The sequence below is a fragment of the Musca autumnalis genome, unplaced genomic scaffold, assembly GCF_047663935.1.
Source record: "Musca autumnalis isolate F117 unplaced genomic scaffold, ASM4766393v1 scaffold_1, whole genome shotgun sequence".
NCBI lineage: Eukaryota > Metazoa > Arthropoda > Insecta > Diptera > Muscidae > Musca > Musca autumnalis.
The window spans coordinates 300,089,371-300,110,466 of NW_027411644.1; the positions used below are offsets into that span (position 1 = coordinate 300,089,371).

The 21,096-nt window shown below is 34.2% G+C and overlaps 1 protein-coding gene across 1 annotated transcript in view; it reads right to left on the minus strand.

The window, feature by feature from the left end:
* Positions 1-20,368, minus strand: part of Elovl7 (ELOVL fatty acid elongase 7) — a 145,682-nt gene extending 125,314 nt beyond the window's left edge. The window contains exon 1 of the mRNA XM_073961970.1: positions 19,550-20,368. Coding sequence (XP_073818071.1) covers positions 19,550-19,552 — 3 coding nt within the window. The 5' untranslated portion in view covers positions 19,553-20,368. The remainder of the gene's footprint in view (positions 1-19,549) is intronic.
* Between the last annotated feature and the right edge of the window lie 728 nt (positions 20,369-21,096).

The window sequence follows — 21,096 nt, forward strand, 5'->3', positions numbered from 1 at the left end:
CGTTCTAAGTTAACGGTGCATATCGGCACAATATGTATGAGGGGGTGTACAAGCTATACCCCCTACATCTACTTAGATAAAATTATTAAATAAAAACGATTAACGATTAATAAATGAAGTTGAGCCAATGGGGGAATACTCCACTCAAGCAATCGAAACGATTACACTGTCAAATAAGGGCTAATAGTACTGAGTTAAGGAAGTACAAAACTCAGGTGGAAAGACCAAATGAATGATGTAATATAAAATAAAAAATCGATTGGAAACAAACACTTAGTTCAGCTTATGGGACAAATTGTTAATCAGAAGCCACCAATGTAAATGAACAACAATTAACAGATGGATGTTAAAGTTGGCTAGACCTATGGTTATGTAAGAATTAAAAAGAAAAAAAAAAAGGTAAAGAAAATTATCGAGTAAGGTCTAGTAACACCTAACACGTAACACCTTCACAATAGTTTTTAATGAACATTTCACAAGTCTAGAATAAGATACTACATACTTACAACGATTCTTTCAATTATAATTGCTTACCTGAAAAGAAAAATATAAAAAAATAATTAATTTCAATTTTATTTTACTTAGCAAGTATTCAGCAGAAAAATACCCTGAAACGGGCGGTACAGTTATTCTATGGGAACTATGTACGAGTATATCAAAACGAGGTTTTCTACCTCTAGAGAATACTACACGTCAAACTTCAGCAAATGTGTTTGGATAATGTTGCAGAAACCAACAAATATTATTGTTCTACGAGGGCTAATTTATTACAGTATTAGCAAACTGCCCGCCACTTCGTATGCGGAAAGGAAATAAAAATCAACAACAAACAATATTTAATACTGAAGTGGTGAACTCTGAAAATTTTGTTGTACTACTACCTATTTTAATTGATATGAAATATCATTTATGTACTATATGTAACACTTCAGTTAGATTTTCCAAAAAAAAAAAAAAACGGACGTATCTAACCACTACAAATCAGCAGCGAGATATTTCGATTTATGGCTGCCTATCCTCTGGGCGCAAAAAAGTTCCTGCAAAAAAATTATATACCTTTCCATAAGCTAAGATTTCAGAATAGAAACAAAAATTTTTATTTTATTTTATTACCAAATTTCCTAATTCAATTTATTACAACATAAGCACTAATTTCCGAGATTTTTTTCTCATCTCCAAATCTCTGGATTTCACTCTAATCCTACTGTATCCGTTCACCCAAATCCAAATTGTACCAATTTTAGTACCATTTAGTACTTTTTATACTCATTAATTTCAGGATTGCAGCTCTACCCGTTCACCCAAATCCAAATTGTGCAAAATTTAGTACTACTTACTACTTTTTGTATCCATAAGTACGAATTTTCAATACTACTTCCATCCTACACTCCAACATTCAAAATTTCAGGATTCATCTCTATCCATTCGCCAAAATACTCCGTTCACCCAAATCCAAATTATAACAAAATTTAGTACCATTTAGTACTTTTTGTACCCATAAATACGCATTTTCAAAACTACTTCCATTCAAAAATCCAACAGTAACCTTCATTCAAAATTTCAGGATTCCAGCTCTATCCGTTCACCCAAATCTAAATTGTGCAAAATTTAGTACTACTTAGTACATTTTGTATTCATAAGTAAGAATTTTCAATACCACTTCCATCCTACACTCCAACAGTAACCTTCATTCAAAATTTCAGGATTCCAGCTCTATCCATTCGCCCAAATTCTCCGTTCACCCAAATCCAAATTATACCAAATTTAGTACCATTTAGTACTTTTCGTACCCATAAGTACGAATTTTAAAAACTACTTGCATTTTACACTCAAACAGTAACCAGTAACCTTCATTCAAAATTTCAGGATTCCAGCTCTATCCATTCGTTCAAATTCTCCGTTCACCCAAATCCAAATTGTACCAAATTTAGTACCATTTAGTACTTTTCGTACCCATAAGTACGAGTTTTAAAAACTACTTCCATTCTACACTCAAACAGTAACCTTTATTCCAAATATCAGGATTCCAGCTCTATCTGTTCACCCGAGTTCGAATTGTACCAAATTTAGTACATTTAGTACTTTTCGTACGCATAGGTAAGAACTACCTCAATCCTATACTTCAACAGCAATATTAATTCCAAATTTCTGGATTTCAGCTCTATCCGTTCACCCAAACCCAATTTGTACCAAATTTAGTACCATTTAGTACGTTTTGTACCCATAAGTACGAATTTTCAAAAATAACTCCATTCTACACTCCAAAAGTAATCTTAATTCAAAACTTCAGTATTCCAGCTCTATCCGTTCACTTAGATCCAAATGGTACCAATGCACACTGGTCGAAACCATTGATCTAGCGGCGCGAAAGTCAAAAAATCAAAGTATAAAATTGCGAAATGTTTTCCATTGTATCGATAACAGACGCTCTGCTGACTAAAATTTTGTTTTCACTTTTTTATTCACTCAGTTATTCACTGTCAAGTGCAAGAAATTTTGATGCATCAGATTTTAACAAAATTGTTTCTAAAAACCTGTTTTCATATTTGTTTAATAAATTCGTAATAAAACTAAACAAAGTTTATTTGTTACTGATCGGGAAGGGTGTTAGTTAAATTAAAAAAAATGTTTGGGGCCTGAAGTTACATAGCAATAGCAATAAATTTTCAAAAATTATTATTTTTTAAGTTTTTAGTGCAATATACTTTGGTTGAATGGAGCGTATCTACCAAGGTCCACTGAGGTTCAGTCCAATTTTTTTACTAATTAAATTGGACTTCCTAGATTCCGAAAAACCACAATTTAGCTGCAAATAGCTGCAAATCTTGCTGACAAATGGTCTTGAAAAATAGCTTAAATCCTCAAAATACCCAAAATCTGTCGGTACAGTTATATGGGGGCTATATCAAAATGTTGACCTATGTTCACAATTTTTGGTGGAGAAGATGTATAACCAACGGGAACCTCCTATGCCAAAATTCAGCTTATTTGGTTGAAAATGTAGACAAAATCCTAACAAAATTTAATATTGGGAGGTACCGTAATATGGGGAAAATATCAAAACGTAGACCTATATCCACAATTTTTGGTGGAGAATGTTTGTGTAATCAGGGAACCCCAAATACCAAATTACACCTAATTTGGCCGGAAAATGTAGCTTTAAACACCCAAAATACGGAAAATCGGGAGGTACCTTAAAAGGGGCCTACACCCAAACGTGGAACTATGTCCACAATTTTTGGTGGAAAGATTTAGTGATCACTGTTTAATTATTCCATATGTTGTGGTGGGTTCTTGTGGCTTTTTGTTTGTCTTTGTTGTCAGCTAATGCAGCAAACCATGTATTGTGTTCATCAATGATTGCAATATTATACGCGACATTTATATCCAAGTTATGCGAAAAGTGTATATGAGAAGTATATGCACTCAAATCAAAAATTTCTGCGCTGGTTTTCTGTATTGACAATACTTTTTGTAAACAAAATTAGATTATGATAGTTCCTATAATCGGTATTGTTAACGATTTTAACAATATTGCGGAAATTCGAAAGTTGTTTTTGTTTTCTATGTTTGGAACAAAAGATGGTATTATTGGATTTGGATTACAATGTTTGAACAAAACAAATACATTTTTGGAACTAAAACATATATTTTTGTTCCAACAAAAGCGAAAAATATTTTTTCTCTGCGTGTAGCCTCCATATAACGGTACCTAGTGATATCAGGTATTTAAAAGTACATATCTCCACATTTTCCAGCCGTATTGACTATAATTGGCCATTTCGAGGTCCCAATGTACGAGAAATTTCCTTACCAACAATTGTTCAGTAGTGGGATTCTCTAGGACATTTTTTGGTTACCGACAAAAATCGGTAAAATTAAAACGCAAAATTATTATTTGAAAAGTTCAAATAAAAGTTGACATCACTGTTCACGGTGCTCTTAAATCAAATCTAAATGGAAGGTGCTTACTCCTGGGAAGTTTTTGCGGATTCTGACATTTTCAGTTGGGTTGTTTAGGTTTTCACGATTTTGCTTAGAAACCACAAGTCCTATCAAAATGAGTCTGAAGAAAATGTTGTAGCTATGAAAATTCTCTACAAGAGTGATATTTACGGTTTTTTTCGTAGTTTTTACCATTTTTAAGATATTAAAGTTCAAATTGGGACAATGGACTGACTGTATCGCCCCCTTATAAAACAAGGGTGGAAGAGGGTGCGCCCTAACTAACCTTTAATGAAAACCGCTTACACAGGGAAGTTTTTGGGAATTCTGAAACAGCAATGTTCATAGATGAGAAAAATCCAAAAACAAGAAAAAATCGTTGAAGGGATTTGTAAATAAATCACGGTCAAAATTCACATTTTTAGGTGTTTTTTAGGTTTTCACGATTTTGCTTGGAAACCGCAAGTCCAATCGAAATGGAGCTAAAGAAAATGTTGTAGCTGTGAAAATTCTCTACAGGGTTGACGTTTATGATTTGTTCTCAGGCTGTACCATTTTTGAGATAAAGAAGCTCAGTTTACATTTTTAGGTTTTTTTGTTAGGGTTTCGCGATTTTGCTTGAATACGGCAAGTCTTATCGGCATGGGACCTGAGAAAATCTTATAGCTGTGAAAATTCTATACAAGACTGGATTATGTAATTTTTCCTAGGTTGTACCATTTTTTAGATATACAAGTTTAAGTTGGGAAATTGCAGTCATGACATTGTTTTATAAGGAGACGATACAGTATTGAATTGAATTCGAATTGTCCCAATTTCAACTTCTATATCTCAAAAGTTGTAAAACCTACGAAAACATCATTAAGGTCAATCTTGTAAAGAATTTTGATAGCTACAACACTTTCATTATTCCTTTTTTGATAGGACGTGCGATTTCCAAGCAAAATCGCAAAAACTTAAACAACCCCTAAAAATGTCAATGTCATCTATGAACATTGTAGTTTCAGAATCCGCAAAAACTTCTCAGGTGTAAGCACCTTTCTTTAAATTTGATTCAAGAGCACCGTGTTATGCATTCATTTTAGAAAAGCCTAAAATAAGGCACTACATACTTACAAATATTCATACGATAATAATTGCTTACCTGAAAAGAAAAAAGATAAAAAATAATTAATTAAAATTTTTTTAACTTATCAGTTATTCGGCAGGGCCGATATTTTTCTACCCTCCACCACACAATATATTTTCTATATATATTTCTATGAATCAACGAGATTTTCTAGATTTCCTGGAGAATAACATATACAAAATGTCAGTCAATTCGTTGGGAATTATTTTGCCAAAACCATACTGTTGTTCTATGGAAAACCCACAAAATAAATTTATCCTTACTAACGCAGTCTGCTAGGTTATACAGCACTAAACTCATTATGCGCCTCATAAACGCTGAGCCTTATGTCAATCATATCCCCAAATTTTTGTAAAGACTACTACTTGATATTCGCAGCTCCAACCCTATTAAAAGAACGATTGTTGCTGTGGTTGGTGCAAAGGAGTGGATTATAGTTAAAAAACTGTAGCATATATGCTAGCTCCCTTCGAAAATTTGACTTCTTCCTGGTTTAGTTGATAACCAGAGCCTCTGTCGGGCTGAACAGAATAGATTGAACACCACTACTATGAGAAAAATATCTGCTAGTAAAAAACATCAGTAGGTGTTGTTGTAGTGTTTTCGACATGCCATTCGGACTGGGTGAGTAGTATTTTCCCATATCGTTGGCCTAAAAATAAAATCGTGCAGGACTCGTTTATATCAGTGAAGACTCGCCTTATTCCATCAGGGATGTACTTGGATATTGTAAGGAGGGTGTATACACTTTCATACGGGCAAATTGTGCCTCATCGAAATAATGGTTTTCGACCCCAAGTATGTTTAGACGAAATGTATTTCAGACAATTTTGCGTTGATTTAGCAATGTCCGTTCGTCTGTCTGGCTGGTGCGCACGATAACTCTCGAACGGTTCAACCGATTCGATCCAAAATGTGACTTTTGTAATATTTTGTTCAAACTTAGTTTAAGTTCCAAGATGGGTTATATCAGTCCACCCTTTCCGGTACTTCCCCCACAAAAGTTCAAAAATGTTTGGAAAATTTGTGCGCACGATAACTCTAGAAGCGAGTACCCGATTTGGTCCATACTTTGCACATCGTAAAATGACACCGTGTGTAGTGGTTGGAGGGCAAGATAAATTTTCAACTTTTGTGAGGTAGGTACCAGAAGGTGCAGCCCGATATAACTTGGTGTAAATTTGGCAGAAATTTTATGTTTTGCACCCGTATACTCAATTCGAGATTCATTGTTCTCATTAGCGATTTCAGTTCGTGATCGCAGGTTGTTATAAGGGTTTTGGGCCTTTATGTCAGGTAGCACACGAAAAACATCGCTGTGAAGACGACCACCAGGAGTAACTTTGGTAAAAATTTCAAAACGATCTTCGAACAGACACTTAACTGCGTCTTAGTGAACATTTGGGACTTTTGTTAGGGAGGATGGACGAATCGACAGACAGACGAACGCATATCCAGATCAACTCAGCCTTTCAAGCCTTTCATTTTTGTATACATAAAGGTTGGTCTATTATCATTATTGCAAAGTTTATAACTTTTGACCCAAACCCACCTTATAATAACTACCCTCCCATCATAACGTTGGAGGGTATAAATATTTGCATAAATCTTCATTTCAATATCTTTCCAATCTAATACGATAAATAACTTTCAACTTTACAATTTGTTGCTATACTTTGATTTTAACTAATTTTTGCCAAAACGAAAACAAATTTGAAGAAGAAACTTTCATCTGGTTTGGCAACGATTTTTTAATATCAATATTTGTTAAATGTGCATTATTAATTTTTTGCAGCAAAATCAAACAAATTTATAAGAAATAATAAATATTACATTTCATCATACTACAATTTTTTTAAATAAGACTCAAACGCATAGCGCTATGTGAAATTTTAAACATCATACACACATACCTAATTTTCATAATAAATAACAATTCACATACAAATCTATTTATTGATGATGAACAGAAGACAAGAAATAATTCAAGAAGAAATAAAATCAAATAAATCATATTAACATGGATAACTTAACCCATAAACGAAACGTAGAAAAAAAACTCTGCAAATGATCCAAAAGTGATTTCAAGTGGTTCGTGGTCTATAACATGTACTACAACTAGCTGTTGATACTGGCCGGCTGACTGACCATCGGCTGATGGCGATGCGGTTGCATCAGCCCCCCCGTCTTAAATTGGTAAAACTACAGAAATAAAACCGAAAAACAAAAAAAAACTTGTTTCGAAGATGAAACAAATTGAATTGAAGTGAAAAAACAAAACGGATCTCAACGTATGAAAAACAAAACAAAAATCACCTGCATTTCGAAATACCTATTATGATCATCGGTGTGATTTGAGTGACAAGTAGTGTGCGTGTCACTCCAAGCAGCAGCTTGCCAAACGCTCTGGACCTCTTTGTCTTTTTCAACTAGTATTTAATATTATTTATGGCAATTAATTAAATATATTTGATGTTACTTGTAAATAAAATTGACCCTGAAAGATTTTTTGTTTGTTTTGTTTTTAAGAAATCGATGTGGGGCCAATCAAATGCACACACACACATGTTTGGAATTCCTGACAATTTTTTTTATTTTTACTGAATGGGAAGACTTACGCGATCGTTGTAAAAAGGCAGCCAGCAACAAGTGTAAGACAATAACCTGATTTAACTAACCATTGTTGACAAACGTGTTTTTCTATCTTTTTTGTTTTTTTTTTTTTACTTCTTTGTTTTAGTGTGTTTTCCCCACCAATGAAATTCAAGGTCATTTCACTTAAACACCTCACACCACACAACACCACTAACACAAAGACAGCGATTGTGCAAACTGCATGAACAGCATTATGTTATAACTTTCAATGCAAGAAATAGCAGCAACAACAACAACAACAGCAACAACCATCATCATCAGCATCTGATGCAACTAGAGCAGAAGCAGAAAAAATAAAACAACGATAAAATCACCTAAAATGAAAGAGAAATGGTGAGAAAATCGGTAGAAGACTTGTTATGAAAAGATGCTTCGTCACTGTCGTTCTTCTTGGGAAAATGTTGAACAAATGCTGGTTTTTATTAGTGGAACTAGTTTTATAGAGGTTAGTTTGTCAACAAGTATATTGACTTTTATTTATTATTTAGTTTGAGAATTTGAAGGTCAATGTCTAAAAGCCGTTATGAAATGAAGAAAATATGTATTTCATATATTTGCTTATAAAAAATTGGGGAAGATCATTTTGGTAAGAATCGGTTCAGATTTGGATAAGGCTTCCATATACAGTGTCGGCCAAAACTAAAGCAACTCCTTAGTACATTTTTATACCCTACACCACACTGTGGTAAGGGGTATTATGTCTTTGTGCATTTGTATGTAACACACAAAAGGAAACGAAATAGACCCATAGTTCCTTTTGGGGATATACATAGAATCACTTTCTGAGTCGATTTATGCATGTCCGTCCGTCTGTCCACCTGTCCATGTATTTTTGTTCGCAACGCATAGGTCGCATTTTTTGTCCGATTCAGCTGAAAATTGGGGAAATATAATTTTGTTATCCATAGGAAGAACGCTGTTGCTTTTGCGCGCTATATAGGTCCGATTTTGATGAAATTTGGTATGTGTGACTGAATTCGATCTGGAAATAAGTATGCCAAATTATATCGAAATCGGTTAAGATTTGGATATAGTTTCCATATATATTTTCGCCCGATTTGACGTATTTGCTGCACCAAACACGCTATATAGGTCCGATTTGGGTGAAACTTGGTATGTGTGACTGAATTCGATCTAGAAACAAGTATGCCAAATTATATCGAAATCGGTTCAGATTTGGATATAGCTCCCATATATATTTTTGCCCGATTCCAGGTATTTGCTGCACCAAACACTCAAAAGTGGTAAAACCTATGAAAAAATGTCAATCTTGTAGAGAAGAATTTTCACAGCTACAATATTTTGTCTAATCCCATTTCGATTGGTCTTAAGTTTTCCAAGCAAAATCGCGAAAACCTAAAAAACCCTAAAATGTGAACATTGATCGCGATTTATTTAAAAAGCGATCCGGCGATTTTTATACCTCCAGCATTTATGCTAAGGAGGGTATATACACTTTCATACGGGCAAAATGTACCTCATGGAAATAATGGTTTCAAATCCCAAGTATGTTTGGACGAAATGTGTTTCAGACAATTTGGAGTCGATTGAGCAATGTCCGTCCGTCTGTCTTTCTGGCTGAAGCGCACGACAACTCTCGAACGGATAAACCGATTCGGTTCAAATTTTGGCTTTCGTAATATGTTACCCAAACTTAGTTAATGTTCGAAGATGGGTTATATCGGTTCACTCCTTCCGGTACCTCCCCCACAAAAGTTCGAAAATGTTCGGAAAATTTGTGCGCACGATAACTCTTGAAGGGAGTAACCGATTTGGTCCATACATTGCCCATCGTGAAATGTGTACCAGACTTAAATAAGTTTACAATATGGACTCAATCGGTCCACTCATTCGGGTACCTCCCACACAAAATTTCGGAAAAGTTCAGTTTAGGGTCATCTCTCGAATCGCTTTGATTTTTGTTTTAGCAACTTGTATTCAGTGCCCTCCATACGACGGTACAAGCTTCATCAGGGGCAAGTCCATACTTCCTGAGAATATACCCTAAAAGATGCAAACAACCCCTATGACACCGTGTGAGGTGCTTGGAGCGCAAGATAACTCTCGATTGGATCTGCCGATTCGGTTCAAAATTTGGCCTTAGTAATATTTTGCCCAAACATAGTTTAAGTTTGAAGATAAGCCATATCGGTCCACTCCTTCAGGTACCTCCCCCACAAAAGTTCAAAAATGTTCGGAAAAATTGTTCGTACGGTAACTCTTGAAGGGAGTGGCCGAATTGGTCTATACTTTACACATCCTAATATATCTACCAGATATAGATCAGGTTCAAATATGGACTATATTTGTCCACTCTATCCGGTACCTCCCACACAAAATTTCGGATAAGTTTACTTTAAGACCTGATATCGAATCACTTTGATTTTTGTTGAAGCAACTTGGATTCGCTGCCTCAATTACGATGGTAAAAGTTTTTTTAGGTGCAAGTCCATACTTCTTGAGCAAACAGCCCGAAGAGTGTAAAAACCCCCTATGGCACCATATGTTGTGGCTGGAGATCCACTTCCATAACGGTCAATGTCGATCCATTCCTTTTAGTATCTCCTCCGCTAAACTTTTGATCTTTAATCCTAATCAACATTTTTGTCTGTTCAAACGCCAAACATTTTTAAAACCCCCAAATACATACGTATTTTGGGAAAAAATTGTTTCAATATACACAGGCTGAGGTTATATCTCTGTCGGCAGAGCTGACTGATACGTTTTTACTTGTTTTTCGCACATATGAGCCTTGTAGTTTCAGAATGCACAAAAACTTCCAAGGTATAAGCTCCTCTCATTTAAAGTTGGTTCAAGAGCACCGTGTCCCTTTGAATACCTCCCCCACAAATGTTAAAAAATTTTCGCTAAAATGGTGAACGATAACTCTTGAAGGGAGGTAATCGAGTTGGAATTGGCCAGTTATAGATCGGGTTCGAATATGGACTATATCGGTCCACTCCTTCGGGTACCTCCAACATAAAATTCGTAAAAAGTGAAGTTTAAGATCTCCTCTTGGCTTATTTTGAATTTTTTTCAGCAGGTTGTCCTTGCGGCCCCCTTTACGAGGGCAAAATTTTTTCGGGGGCAAGTCCATACTTCCTGAGATAATGACCTAAAAGCTCCAAAATGGTGAACGATAACTCTTGAAGGGAGGTAATCGAGTTGGAATTGGCCAGTCATAACTCCTTGGGGTACCTTCAACATAAAATTCGGAAAAAGTGAAGATTAAGACCTCCTCTCGGTTCAATTTGAATTTTTTCAGCAGGTTGTCCTTGCGGCCCCCTTTACGAGGGCAAAATTTTTTCTGGAGCAAGTCCATACTTCCTGAGATAATGACCTAAAAGCTCCAAGAAACCTTGACGGGACCAACTAAAATGGCAAATCGGCAAGATAACTCTAGCAGGGAGTTTGTGATTGGCCCAAACTTTGCACATCGTATTATTTTATATAGTCATGTATAAGAACGGAGTATGGACTACATTGGTCCCCTCCTTCGGGTACCTCCCACGCAAAATTTGGGAAAAGTACTCGAATTGTTTTTTTTTTTTTTTTGCAAAAACGTTCTAACGAAAAAAGCCTGCCAGCACCAACTAAACTGGGGAGTACTGAAGATAACGCTCGAAAGGAGTAACCGATATTGCCCAAACGATGTACATCGTATTATTTCCTACAGCCTCGAATTATGTCCAACTATTTACTACATAGGACCACTCTTTCGGGTACCTCCCACACAAAGTTTGGAATGAGTGCAGTCTAAAGACTCGTCTGGTCGTTTTTAAATTTTTGGTAACATGTTCTGTATGTGGCCCTAGTTAAGATGGTATAATTTTTTTCGGGAGCAAATCCATACTTCTTGAGAAATTGGGCCAAAAACTTAAAAACCCACTATAGATGTCAGAAGTATTGTATTTGATTCGTTTCTATAGGTCCGAGGCTGGGGGAATATCTCAGTCGACACAGGTGACTGATACTTTCTTACTTGTTTATACCGTTATATGCTGAAGGTATTTAACAGCCGGCAAATCCAACTGATGCAATTTTACTTGTTTCTCTGCTCATTTTTGAGACCCTTAAATATTTTTATACCCTCCACCATAGGATGGGGGTATATTAAGTCATCCCGTTTGTAACTACTCGAAATAATCATTTTAGACCCCACAAATTATATATATTCTTGATCAGCGTGCAATTCTACATCGATATAGCCATGTCCGTCCGTCTGTCCGTCTGTGGAAATCACTCTAGCGTCCGAACGGATTGACGTAGGTGCATGAAATTTTGGGAGCATCTATTATATGTACGTAGGACTTTTGGTATTGAAAACGGGCTATGTAGGTCCACGCTTTCGTATAGCCGCCATACAAAATGGCGCGTGACGCGTCGTCGTTTTAAGGATTTTTTAAGATAATAATAATAATTTTTAAGATAATAATTTTTAAGAATTGGTTGTAATTTGGTATTTTGTGTCTCCAGAGGCCAAACAACATTCATACCAAAGTTGGTTTATATATTTCCACGTTTTGGTATAGCCCCCATATAACGCCCCGTATAAAGTACGCGTCATTTTTAAATATTTTGAGCGTATTAGTCCCATTTGACAACAGAATCAGTTGTAAGATTTGATTTTGTGTTTCCAGAGGCTAAGAAATATTTCTACCATAAAATGTTTATATAGGTCCACGTTTTGATATAGCCCCCATAGGACGATATCTCCCGATTTTCGGTATTTTGAAGGTTTTGGCCTCATTATTACACCGAGGTGGCTGAAATTTAGTATTTAGTCTTCGTTGGAGGTATACAAATTTCGCCCAGAAATTTGTAGGTATAGGTCCACGCCATCATATAGCCCCTATAGAACGATACCTTCCGATTTTCGGTATTTTGAAGGTTGTGGCCACATTAATCCACCGAAGTGGCTGAAATTTGTGGTGGAGGGTATAAAAAGTTCGGCCCGACCGAACTTAACGCTTTTCCTACTTGTTTTCTTTACTATTCCAAGCTTTTGCTACTTGATTTAATTCAAAAAAATTGTATCGGTTCTTCATACATTGCTTATTTAGCATACATATTAAATATCATGGGTGCTATCTCCAATCTTCCGTAACAATAACATAAAATCGAATTTTCGGTAAAAATCTAAACTCAAACATTACATTACGTAGGTGTGTGTGTGTGTGTCTATCTATGCGAAGAATAAAAATAATGTGTGAAATTTGTTCATTAGCACAATTAGAAAGAACATTTACGTTGAGATTATTTATTTTTGTTTATGGCATGTCGTCTTCACTTGTTTCTACTTTATTCTTGTTTCTGGCATTCCCTCTCTCGTCAACAAAATCTGCAAATTCAACAATTTTTGTACTAAGACGCGACTGAACACCTTGAACGTTTTTGACGAAAAATACTTTCATTTATTTACTTTTTTTTTTTTTTTTTGTGTAACAAAGTGAATTGCAAGAATGATTATTTTTTGTTTATATTTTATTGCTATTCTATACTGTTGTTTTTATTTGTTGTTTTATTGTAACAGCGAGCGTCAATGACATTTTGATGAACTTGAATACATTTTTTAGTTGCTTTCTATTCTTATGATGAGAAAAAAAAGCGCACGCGAGAAAAAGATGTTTACAACATGTAAAGGGCAGTTCGGATTAATTGAATGGATTTTATTGAAGTGAAAAAAATCTATTTCGTAGTTGAGATATAAAAGATTGAAGTCTGAAATTAAAAACTCTAAAGTTTTAACGAAATTACTGGGGGAGATAAGTTGGGATTTAATAATTTTTATTTTTCAAGTTTTTATTAAATAAATTATAATAAATTTTTCATGATAAAAAGGGCAGTTCTCACAACCCCAATATTACTAAGGTAATTTTTTTCGGTGGTTAGTTCACACATTCTGAGATAATGGTCCAAAAGCTCTCAAAACCCCTGTAGGCACTAACTGAAATGACTGCATAGCCCCATTAAGATCAGGTATTTGATTTATTTTCCTAAATAAAACAAATCGCTTGAAAACATATAACGTTTTTAATGTACATAATTTTACACTTTTGTAGGTGATACCAACATCCTTGCAAAAATGTTTCTTCTTTCAGCCTATTCCTCCTTAAATGTAAAACTACTCCAATTTATGCAAAACTACACCAATTTATGTCGAAGGAGATGCAAAAAATCGCCGAAGCTCGTTAAATCGGTGTATGCGTAACTTGGAACTATGGCAAGGAGATTTAATATACATATGTACCAAGGGAACCCTATATACCAAAATACAGGCAACTTGGATGGTTTTACTACGATAATAATTCCTTTATTTTATCGAAAAATATAAAGATTAGTCAATTATTGCAGTTCTGAAATAGATCAATTGTTTTTTCGATATTTTTTTTACTTTTTTTTATAACAATAGTTTAAATATCATCAAGTGACTTATTTGTAATAAAATTTGTAACTTTTAGGGCCATTATTACATGTGTTCTTTTACTATCTGATGGATTTGAAAACGCAAAATAGACCAATTTGGAGGCATTAAAAATATAATTTTTACATTGAAAGTTAATGCCAAGAAGCTCCTCCTTGAAATTCAATCATCATTTTTAACTTTAAGTTAAACGGAACGCTATAAATCTGTTCGGTAAATCCAAACTATAACAAAAGAATACTTATAATAATGGGGGTTATTGGCTTATTTTTAATAATTTGTGACTTATTTGTAATAAAAAATGTATTGAAATACAAAATTTAAAAAAGGAAAATTATCAGCAACCGCTTTTTGATGGAATTTTAATTGAAGAAAATCTTAAGAATATTACAGAATTTTGGCCAATAAGAAGAGATTCCGAATCACTAGGCACGGTGCTCTTGAAGCAAATTTAAATGGAAGGTGCTTGCACCAGAGAAGTTTTTGCGGATTCTGAAACTACAATGTTCATAGATGAGAAAAAAAAAAAACAAAAAAAACGACGGTGCGCTTTTTAAATTAATCGCGATTCAAGTTGACATTTTTAGGTGTTTTTTCACGATTTTGCTTGGAAACCGCAAGTCCAATCGAAATAGAGCTAAAGAAAATGTTGTAGCTGTGAAAATTCTCTAGATGATTGACGTTTATGATTTGTTCCCAGGCTGTACCATTTTTGAGATAAAGTAGCTCAGTTTACATTTTTAGGGTTTTTGTTAGGGTTTCGCGATTTTGCTTGAATACGGCAAGTCTCTTCGATATGGGACCTGAGAAAATCTTAAAGCTGTGAATTTCTACAAGACTGGCTTAAGTAACTTATCCTAGGGTGTACCATCTTTTAGATATATAAGTTTAAGTTGGGAATTTGCAGTCATGACATTGTTTTATAAGGGGGCGATACAGAATTGAATTGCATTTGAATTGTCTCAATTTGAACTTCTATATCTCAAAAGTTGTAAAACCTACGAAAATATCATTAAGGTCAATCTTGTAGAGAATTTTGATAGCTACAACATTTTCTTTATTCCCATTTTGATAGGACTTGCGGTTTCCAAGCAAAATTGCGAAAACCTAAACAACTCCTAAAAATGACAACTTAAATCGCGATTTATTTAAAAAGCGCTCCGGCGATTTTTTCGTTTTTCGATTTTTCTTATCAATGAACATTGTAGTTTCAGAATCTGCAAAAACTTCCCAGGTGTAAGCAACTTCCATTTAAATTTGATTCAAGAGCACCGTGGAAAGGGTATATGAGGAAAAGTCAAAATTTTTTAGTTTCCATTATAATACGCGAACTATTGCAGTTTGCCAGTAACTATGACTATTGCTGGATTAATTTAGATGTTTTTGTACAAAGCTCAAAAATTTAGCAAAACAAAATTAATTTACGTGGTAGTTACGACCGCGTAAAGGAAAACCCATAGGTAAAAACACGTTGAATCTAAACAGGTTTTTTACATTGCTATTCGATTTCTGATTAAACCATTCAAATGACGGACATCTGTCCAAAGTAAAAGTTGGAGAATACAAAATGAAGATTACACTTCTAATGTATCACTTTCCAAAATTTCCACTGCATCCACCTTTTATGGATGCTGACATTCTGAAGCCAGATTTCAGTTGTTTTTTGTATTTTTTATGTAACTGGGACGCGCATTCGGATATTTCGAAAAACCAATTATAGGACTAAAGAACTCGCGATTTCGCATAATCTGATATGTATATTAAGTATGTAGCCCACACAGCAGCAGAGTAATCTACTGCCAAAGGCCAAAATTTAGTGCGATATTTTTTCTAAAAAACCTATTTTTTTGGGTACAGTATTTACAATATCGTTTTGAGTGTGCTGGTACCCCGCGATATTTTAGGTTTTCGACGATCCGGATCATATGAATCACAGATCGTAAAAATCCATCTACTAGAACGGCGGAAATGGCTACTGCAAAAATTAAAAAATTTGCGAAAAATGTTTTTCAAAATATCGCTGACTAATTCGCGTTTTATGTGGATCGTTTCCATTTCAATGAAGAAAGTGAATCATCACTCGCGTTTGTGCCAAAACAGCGGTTTGAAAAATTTAGTGTCATGGGAGCTGTATCCGATTTATCCAAAAAATACTGTGTGATGCTACATCCACGGTTCTTGATGGATTTTATTGAAATATGTTTAGATCGATGTATTTTTTCACGGTTGATAGTGAAATCGGATGCGCATAAAAAGTGTATGCACTTTGTGCAAAATATAAGCGTTATACAGTTTGTTGCACACTAAACTGCAGACGATGCTACATCTTAGCGGCCAAAGTAAATCCTGGCAAATGTGTACAAATTAAAAGAGAAGAATTCGCTGTATTGGTAAACCGCATGTGCATCAAGTGATTTTGAGGATTTCGCGATTTACCCGCATTTCAAGATGAACATTACCCGATACAATTTTATTTCAAGATTATACCCCATTTAAAGGAACCCAACATTTATTTGAAAGATATCCATATCTTCTGCTAGATGTTAGCGTGTTTTCGAAAAGTGATTAGAATAAAAAATGTGATTTATTGCGTGAAATTTAACTAAAATAGAAGAAAAACTCCTACCTATTTTTCTTACATTTTGTTCAACTAACTCACAAAATAAATTTTAATAAATATTTTCTCTTACAAAAATTTTATAAATTTCCTCAATATATTTTTTGTTTTTTGCTATAATATGCAAACCGCTAAACGGATTTGTATAGTTTTGGTTTCATTTGAATCATCGCGATGCGTTCGTCCACACTTTGGACATCGTAATATGTCTTCGAATATTAGATGAAATTCGATGGTGGAAGGACTGGACTTTTCGATACCTCCCCCACTCAGTCGAAACTCAGTTTAAAAAAAGTCCTATCTATCGATATCCCCGCAAATTGTTCGCTTTAATCCTATCCATATTGTTTTGAAAACCCCCCTAAATACGTAAGTGTTTTTGGAAAAAAGTATTTCAATCCACACAGGCTGAGGGCAATGTCGACTGATACTTTTTTAATTGTTTTTATTTTAATTTTGTGAGTGAGGTTTTTTTATCGTATCACCTGAATCTGGGAACTCAATTCGTTAATTATCGTGCTTATCAATATTTAGTGAAAACATGCTAAAAAATTTTATTCAATTATTTTACTTGAAGTGGTAGGAAATAAGCTAAATATGAGAAATAACAATTAAAAAAGTATCAATTGGCTTTGCTCACAGAGATATGTATACTTCAGCCTGTGACATAATGAAAAGAAGCAAGAGCCATAGTGGGTGGCTGTAGGGTTTTACAGCTTTAGTGTAATTGTATCTGCCTGTATGGACTAGCCCCGATAAAAATTGTGCTGTCGCATGAACCGCGAGAACTACTTTCTGTAAAAATTTCAGAAAGTAGTTCTCGCGGTTCATACACACAATTTTTATCTGGGCTAGTCCCATATGTAAAAAATTTTGAAGTTTGTGCGGAACATTTTTGCGAAAAAGGTTGAACTTTTGTGGGGGAGGTGCCCGAAAGAGTGAACCGATAGGGTCCATCTCGAAATTAAACTGAGTTTGGACAATATATTACGAAGCCAAATTTTGGCCCCAATCGCATGATCCGTTCGAAAGTTATCGTTAATCGACTCCAAATTGTCTGGGGTCGTCTAAACATACTTGCGATGAGTCACGTTTTGGTCGTATAAAAATGTAGTCTAAAGGCTGAGGGTAAAAAATACAAATTTCTTTGGTTGTATATTTAGTTTGGAAATAACGATGCCTATAACACGCACTTTTTTAATTGAAACCAGTAGGAAAAGACCAAAGTCGGGCGGGGCCGACTATGTAATACCCTACACCAGTCGAAATATGTAAAAATGGAATAATTAGTATACATCCCAATACGCAAATTGGAGCCATATTTGGGGAAAATCGTTAAAATACCTAAAATCGGGAGGTACCGTTATATGGGGGCTACAAAAAAACATGGACCTATCTTAACAATTTTAAATGGCGAAATTTCGTGGCCACTGGGAACCACATATGTAAAATTTCAGCTAGTTCAAGCAAAAAATGTGGCTAAGATCCCTAAAATACCTTAAATCGGGAGGTATCGTTATATGGGGACTATACCGAACCGTGGACCTATCTTCACAATTTTTAGTGGAGCAATTTCGCGGCCATTGGGAACCTCAAATGCAAAATTTCAGTTGGTTTGGGCAACAAATGCGGCTAAGATCCTTAAAATACCTTAAATCGGGAGGTACCGTTATATGGGGGCTATACCAAAACTTGGACCGATACAGCCCATCTTCGAACTTGATCTTCCGACGGCTAAAAAATGGTATTCCCCAATTTTTAACTTTTTATTATCCAATAGAATGGCGTATTTAAATGTGATTTTAAATTTTATATTAACGATATAATCTGTAAAGTATCCCTATTTGTTTTGTATAAATTTTTCAGTAAATATTTTTATTAATTGTTTTTTTTTTTTAATTGTCTCTTAAAAGCCCCATTATTCCACAGGTACAGTCAAAAGAGGTCCATGTTTTGATATAGCACCATATAACTTACTGCTCGCTTTGAGATTATTTTATTAAAAATATATCAAAATGTTATATTCATGTAGAATAACTGATCTCTATTTGATAAACATCTCTTCTAAATTTCAAATCTCTACATACGCCCGTTTGAAAATATAGGATTTTGTCACAAAAGAAAAACATAGTATGTCGAACGTACATAGCACGAAAGACTCAAAAAAATGTGACTATTATTTTGCTTAAGCGCTTTGGCAATGGTTAATGTTTTTGTCATATCTTAAACAGTATTTTAGTTTATCGTTTATCCATGATGAACCATTTTTATAAAAATGATTCCCTAGAAGGTAGAAAACATCCCAATTTACCCATTTAAATTTTTTGGTAGGAAATTTCACACCTCTTTAAAAATTGTGAGTCTTACAATTGATAGGAACAAAATTCCTGCAAAATATTGTGAGTACACACTCACGTTAAAGTCTCCATAAAATATTCATTTCTACTTTTTTAGATTTTCATTTTATTTTGTATTTTCAACTTTGATTCCATATTTTTTACTTCACATTATTTTTAGATTTCGCAGAATAAAGAAGTATTTGTTAAAAAATTTAATTTTGCTATTTTTATTATAAGATATTTAATTTTTTATTTTGAAATTTTTGTTGGTTTACCACAAAATTTTTTTTCACAAAATGCTGTAGTAAAATTTTTTCAGACCATACTTTAAAGATTTTAAGTTTTATGTCCGTTTTTATAAATATTTATTGAAACACTTTAACACATTTTTCTTTGAAAAAATTTCACAATATTTTCCTTTTTATTTTTTTTTAACTTACCATTTTGATAGTTTTTGTTTAAAAACCGGAAAAAAACGTTGAAATTAATATAATTTAAAACGTTTTAATATCCTTAAAACAGCTTCGCTTGCTTTGTCAAAGTTGAAGTTCACAGCTTTCACAATTTTTTTTGTTTCCAAAAAATCACTTGTTATTTTAATTTTTCTCCAAAAAAAATTATAACACTATTTTTGGTTCTATTTTTTTACAAAATTGTTTTCAATTTTTGTAACACAAAGAAATAATCCTTTATTTGGTTGTGACTTTATGCAGGATACCTTTTTTTTTTAAGTTTTTTTTAACTTTCAATATATTTCTTTCTTTTTTATATTTTTGTTTTTCTTTTCAATTTTTCTTTTGTTTTTCCTGTTTTCTTTGTTGTTTGGTACTGTGCTGGGTCAAATATGAAAGCTTTATCGAAGCCCAATTTCCAAATGTAGTTTCTTTTTTTTTCTTTGAAAATTAAAAAAATATTTTTTAAACCGTTTGATTTCACAGAGTTGTTCCGCAGACCACCAGAGACCAGGAAGACAAAACACAACGTTTCCGTTCACATCAAAATCACAGTAATACGTTTCATTTTGCTTTGTTGCTTTACTTTTATATGGGCCCACACAGTCGCAGCTTGGCTTGAGCCAAGTTTTTCAAAATTCTGAGTGTAAAATTGCATACAAGCCATGTTAAGACAGAAACCACAAAGTAAACTTTTGTAAACAACAACAAATAGCCAAGTGTTTAACAAATGATGTTAAAGATGATAAGGTTTATGTGTGCGTGTGAGAGAACACATAAGAGGTGTTAAGCTGCTGCTGCTGCTGTGAAATTGATCAAAATGTTGTTGATGCCATACCAATCAACAGCTTGGTTGGGGCCAAAAACTCACAGCAACAACATAACTCAACAATAAGTTCAACTTAAAAACTTACTCTCCCCAAGCATGTTTTGGCCAATATTTGTGGTGGTAAGTTGCACTCAGTGCTTGAAGAGTTAGAGATTCTCTAGTATAACACTTTTTCTCATTTTCTTTATTTAGTTTAAATAGTGTACTAGCAGAGAGACTTTAATTAAGTCTCACTTTATGGACCAATTGAGAGAGATTCGCACGTATAACAATAATTATGAGTGAAGCTTAAATTCTCCACGAAATGTTTTAATCTTAGCCAATCTTTTGGTAATATTTATAGCCGGTAACTAACTATTTATAACATCTAGTAGGTCTTTCAATGCTTTAGTCAAGGCTTTATTAGAAAGAATTTTTCGTAAATTTTACTGAAAGTTTTTTTCTGATATTTGACATTGTCTGATAAAAACCTAATTGTTATTTTACCCTCAGACTTTAGGCTGAAGAGGGTACATACACTTTGATACAACCAAAAATGTGTCTCATCGAATTACTGAGTTTAGATACCAAGTATGTTTGGACGAAATATGTTTCAGACAATTTGGAGTCGATGTAGCCATGTCCGTCCGTCTGTATGTCTGCTTAACTGGCTGGTGCGCACGATAACTCTCGAACGAAGCAACCGAATGGGTCTGAAATTTGGCAT